This window comes from Glossina fuscipes, unplaced genomic scaffold, assembly GCF_014805625.2.
Source record: "Glossina fuscipes isolate IAEA_lab_2018 unplaced genomic scaffold, Yale_Gfus_2 0, whole genome shotgun sequence".
In the NCBI taxonomy this organism is placed as follows: Eukaryota; Metazoa; Arthropoda; class Insecta; order Diptera; family Glossinidae; genus Glossina; species Glossina fuscipes.
Window position 1 is genome coordinate 6,353,072 of NW_023998414.1, and position 6,000 is coordinate 6,359,071.

The 6,000-nt window shown below is 33.1% G+C and overlaps 1 protein-coding gene across 1 annotated transcript; it reads right to left on the reverse strand.

Annotated features, from left to right (window-relative positions):
• Positions 1–120: 120 nt before the first annotated feature.
• On the reverse strand, positions 121–2,321 carry LOC119639059 (inositol oxygenase). Its single transcript, XM_038036230.1, has 3 exons — positions 2,287–2,321; positions 1,460–2,211; positions 121–336 (listed from the first exon to the last, which is right to left on the reverse strand). The coding sequence occupies exons 1-3, from the start codon at positions 2,302–2,304 to the stop codon at positions 228–230; spliced, it is 879 nt and encodes a 292-aa protein (XP_037892158.1). The 5' UTR covers positions 2,305–2,321; the 3' UTR covers positions 121–227.
• Between the last annotated feature and the right edge of the window lie 3,679 nt (positions 2,322–6,000).

The window sequence follows — 6,000 nt, forward strand, 5'->3', positions numbered from 1 at the left end:
ATAAATTATGTAAAAAAAAAAATTTTTTTTCTGTTCATTTTATTTTATTTTTTTTTTTTTTTTTTAAATAAATTAAAGTATTTTAATAAAACGTTTTGGCAATTTTCATTTTTTATATTTTACTAATACATATATAAAATAAGGATTCTAACCTCATTTATTATACATAGCATAACCTCAATGTTTTTAGCACAAACCGGAATATTAGAATAGCCAAAGTATGCTTTTTAAAACTCCAACACTCCTGGTAGATATTTATCGATTAAATTTTGATAGTAGGTCCAAAGAGCATCAATATCGGGAACTTTTTCACTTTTGGTGTATAAATCGTAACGACTGAAAAAAAAAAAAAAAATTCGAAGTTTTATAATAAAGTTAAGGGATAAAGAAATTACGGATAATTTTTTTTACATTTTCTTTTTTTTTTGTACTCGTCACCAGAGGATAAGGAGCACATGTATTCAATTTGTCAAAACCAAAGAAGCTTAAAATACTCTTGAACAGTATCAAATACTGAACTGGTTTAAGAATGTCTGTCCTTCCGCCCATCAGTCTGTTTGTGGTAAACATTCTTTGAATCGCAAAACTGATGTGATTGGTTTCAAATGTGGTTGAAATATTCGAAGTTAGTCAAATGACACGCCCACAGTATGGCGTAAATTGAACGTAACTCTGTTGTTGTAAGCAAATATTTATGGGTTTTTGCTCATTACTCATATGTTACAAAAGATAGAACGTTAGAATTTTCGATATTTACTTTGTAGAGGACCGCACTACTTATGTACAAAAATGGAGCAGATTCGGCCACGCCCAGACAAATTTATAAGTGATTAAAGGTTTATTTTTGTTGTTCCTTTTGCGACGTCTTTTGCTTAATACTCATAAGGTGAATAAAATATAATGTTGAAGGAGGATTTGCTTTCTTCTTAGCCCTACAATCGATTGAGTATCGGAAAAAAAAAAAAATCTTGGACCGTTTAACGCGGCTTGCGAACATCACGATTACAATATCCGATGTGTCGATATGCGTGTCAAATAAAAGGATTTGGAATGGGGAGTAGATATAGATGGAAAATGTTTTTTGTCCGCAAATTGCAACAAACACACGATATAAATTTCCACTTTCGTTCTACAAAAATAGAAAAATTTAGCCACGCCCACTCAGTATTATAGATTATAGAAATTTAGTATTTGCGTTTTTTTTTTTTTTCTAACATAACCGTGATGGGTATAAAAGATTCAGTCACGGCCGAATATCATTTTATTTATTAATTTTTTTCTTCTTTTATGAAATTTTCAAATTTAATCTCATTCTAAAAACAACAAACAGAAATTGTAACTCCTTGAATAAAATATATGAGAGAAAAAAGTTTGGAATACTAGCTTGTAGTGGGAACGCTTTATATATCGACAAGATAATAGATTTTATTTACGTATAAAAGAGATTCGTTTCACTCACTTGAATATTGATACCCATTTTTTAGTTTCCTCATCTTCGGTCGTTGCTAAATGCTGATAATCACCACCCGTGTGCCAGGGATAGAAAGAATGAAAGCGTATTATTTTGCAGGCAATATCAGGTAATTTCGTTTTATTATGTTTCAGCACTTGATACATATATTCGTCGTGACCCCATGACATTAACAGATTATCAATGCCACACTGCGGCGAATACATACCGTATTTACCATTATATTGTGGATTTTCGGCATCGGGATTACCTTGAAAACTATGCTTACGATAAACTATGCTATCAGACCAAGCACAACCAACTGGGAACGTATCGCCCACAACTGCCCATTGCGGTTCGTCGTAGAATGCCATTATTTTGCCCAAATCGTGAACTAAAGCAGTTAAGTGTAACCAATCAAATTGGGGAAATTCCTCACGTGCCCGCTCGGCCGCTTGAAAAGCATGTACAATATTAGGTAAATCAATATCGGGATCCGATTCATCTACCAGATAATTCAATTTTTCTAAAGCCTCTCGTACCGTCGCACGTAAAGTATTAAATTTTAACCACTTTTTATGACGATTCTTAACAAAGTCGACCGTTTGATTTAAATGCATCTGCCTATAGGTGAGGCGGACACGTTCTTTAAGAGGATCCGCGGCGTCGATAGTGTAATCACGAAATTTCGAAAGACATTTGTCAGCGAACGACGTTTCGGGACGTAGCAATTCCGAAGGATCGATGAAATCGATTTTATGCTGGAAATAGTTAATTTCCGTTTATTTTATTTATTTTTTTTTAATTTTTTTTTTCTTCAATTTTTCATAAATTACCTCTTGCAATAAACGCATTATTATTGTTATTATTATTGAAATCAATTTTAATTTTTTGCAAATATTGTTTTAACAATTCTTTATTTATTTTTTGTATTTAATTTTAAACTTTTGCACTTTCAATTTATTTTCGTTGAATTACCCGCGTAACAGTCTTTTGAAAATTTCAAACGCATTTAAATTGCTTATGAGGGAAATACAAATTTATACGTTTCGACAAGAATGTATCGAAGTGTATTTTCTAAGATCTCGAGAGAATAATTAATCTGTCGATTCCCTCTTCTCTCTCTCTTTCTCTCTCTCTCTCAATCTCTTTCTCTGCCTGTTATTCTATCTGTCTAATTATTAGTTCTTTTTGCGTCGTTTATCATCGTTCTTATAAAGTAGGACAGAAGGACGCTTTATTCGTTTTAAATAGGCAGAGGTGACAAGTAGGGAGATAATCGCTACACATATATATGTGTATTGTAATGCAAAGTTTAACCTCTTCAGGACAATCGTCCCGTATTTAAATATTTATAAGAGAAAGAGAAAGAGAGAGAATGGAGACTAATAAAATGAAATTATTGATAAACAAGTAAAAAGTCAGGTCACGACCCATAATTGAGTACCGTGCAACATTCTAAAGTTGTTCATATAACGATTCTCCAAAATAATACATTATATGTGGAAGTGGACGAAAAAGTGCAAAAAAGATCCCAACAATTTCCCATGACTTTCGTCCTTGGCCCAAAGCATCCATTAAAATATCTCACACCTTGAAAAGAAAACGTGAAGAAAAGACGAACGGATAAGCCTAGATCGATTCAGAAAGTGATCCTAAAACGTTCGGTGCAATAAATGGTGAGCCTATCGCAAATTCTTCTGGAGATCCGCAATACCTTAACATACATTTGAGCCACAAGTGGTGTAGATTATGGAAAAAAAATGACAAATAAGAGAAGTGAATACTTGTTATTACAGAATTCCTTTACATTACTTACTCACATTTTAGCAGATAAATAGTCTCGGATCTCATACGAACTACAGCGAAGAAAACGAAAATATTATTTTTACAAGTGCATTAATACCTTGAGGTGGAATGGTAATAATATTGTTTGCAAGATAGAAAACCTAAAGAAAAATAGGAAAAAATTATTTACCTAAACAAGAATAAATCGTATCCTGTTATGAAAATGCCATTTTTTTTGATGACCTACTTTAGTTTTAAAGAAAAAAAAATCCAAAGGAAAGGGAAAAACCAAAAACATATTTATGGCGCGTCAGCTGCGTCATGCAGCTGTTGACTGACGAATAAATTAACAACAATTGGCAGAAAATATAGCAGAAAAACCGATTAACGGATTGAAAATGTCGCAATGAATGCAGGTAATAGTAACGTGCTGCTAAAAGGCCGTAGAATCGTAGAGTATTTGCGAAAGGCAAGGAGAGTCGAAAAACGAATGAAAAGTTACCCGAGAGGTTTGAGTGAACAGACTTGAGCGGTAAAGCGTCGCTAATTTAAATTCCTACAAATAATTTTTGAATAGATTCACTAAGAATTGTAAATAAATAAATATATATATATATATATAAATCACAATTCAATGGGACGATCTTTATTTCAAAAGAAGTTGAATAACAAGGTAAAATGCACAAAAGGCGGATATACGTTACAATGCATGAATAAACCGAAAGAAAAGTGTACATTCATAGACTTTGAGGCGAGAATTTTTTGCAATTTAATCATTTTATCAATATTCATTATTTATCGTTTGTCATTTTTTAAAATAGTCATTGAATATTATATGATGAGCATCCCAAATTGCTTCAGAACTTCAGAAATCATCTCAAGTCACATTTGTTTTTGTTGCTTTTTCTCTTTGGACGGCTTTGACCAGTTACTGTCCACTCGGCTGAAAGCCTTCTCATGCAAAATAATAATAACAACAACGCCTTTCGATCTATTTAAGTTATCAACTAACCCATGCAACTTCGGTTTTCGGCAACGAGTTTTTTATTTTTTTTGGCACAACGGCCGATTTCGGTTGACCAGAGGGCTTCACATCATCAGTGTTTGTACGACCGGGATTTAAAGAATCAGCAAACCATTTCTCTCGATAGAGGAGAGCTCATCACTTTACTTGGAGGGAATTTTTTTTTTTTTTTTTTTTTCATTAAAAAGCAACGTTTCATCCATACACGAAATTCAGATCTTTTCCATTTTTTTACAAAAACAACTACAATTTGTAAACTAATGGTCGCAATGTAATGGAATTATGAAACTTTTCGTTCGAAGGTTGATACTATCTAAAAATCATATGGTTTCGTCAATAATGGCATATAATAATAAAATCATTTGGCTGTTGAGTGGGCGTGGCTGGATATTTCTATGTTAGTAGGGTAAAAATGGAAATTTGTATCGTGTGCTTGAAACCAATATCGTCAATTTTGCGATCATGATCACATATATTGCAGATGTTACGCAGACAGATAGACGGGCCGGCAAACACTAAATCTAAAATCGTTCATGTTAATTTCGTATGTAGACTTTATAGGGTCTCTGAAGGTTTTTTCTGGGTGCTGCACAAGTTTTGGCAAGAGAATGCAATTTTAATATTTTATCATATTGAGTAGGCGTGTACGATTTTTTTCTATTTTTGTACGGGTCCTGTGCGACTATAAATGGAATATAATTTTATAAAAATTTGAATCGTTTCTTATCTCTTGACGTTTGTAAGTAACGAAGCGTAAACCAATTTTTTATTTTTGCAAGCAAAGTTTGTATTATGTGGTGGGCATATTCTTTAACCGATTTAGCTCAACCTGCACGTAAGTTTCTACTTCCAATGTTTCCTCACAATACTTGCAGAAGATATTTTTCTCTTTTTGCGGTCATGAGAATGTTCACAGGCATTACATAGGCGTACAGGCAGTCGGATGTGCTTAAATCAGTTTAGAACTTGATGGTGATCAAGGGTGCATATGTACTTTCTGGGGTCTCTACCTCCATTCTATCTCCATTCTGGGCCTTCCAAACGCTTTGACAAAATGAATTCCAAAAAAATTCCAAGTGAATTTTTTTTATATTTTACAAAATTTTTTATATTTTACAAAATAAATGTCCCTGAAGGGGTTAACTATTGTAAAATACAAATGATGTGTTGATAATGTGTGACAAACTGAGCTCAATCAAATGTAGGAAAAATGTGTTTTTTTTTTTCTTTCTATTGGGGGGTGTGTCAATGGGCCAGATAACATAGTAATTGCACGAAATTCTGATAAGAAATAAATATCGATTTTTTTGATTTTTTCAGAACCAAACTGATTTTGTGCAATCGTGAGAGTATAAGGTATTGCTTATGCGATTTCTAATTTTTTGTTTATTTCGTTAATAGCTCTCTGTCGATCGTTTTGTTCCCTACAGCGTCGTTTACTTGACACTAACTGTCTAAAACGTTTGGAGTTTAGTACTCCACCGCTCCTTTTGAAATATTCCGCAAATTAATTCCTCGATTCCGTGAGTGACGTATGATTAATGAATATCGGTCGCTAACACATCTCTCGCATACAAATGTAATGTTCTCCCTTCATTACATGCATTAGTTGCTTGTCACTTACCAACACGAAGACATTATAATGTGTTCCTGTATTGAATCGAATTTTCCCATAAACGATTCAATTGTGTCGCCCCTTTGAAACATTTACAATGGATATAAATTTAAACGCGCACAT

Bases quoted from the DNA above. Each gene is read 5' to 3' on its own strand.
- LOC119639059 (XM_038036230.1), bottom strand. The intron at 337-1,459 runs GTGAGTGAAACG...TTTTTTTTTCAG, and splicing joins AAATGGGTATCAATATTCAA to TCGTTACGATTTATACACCA.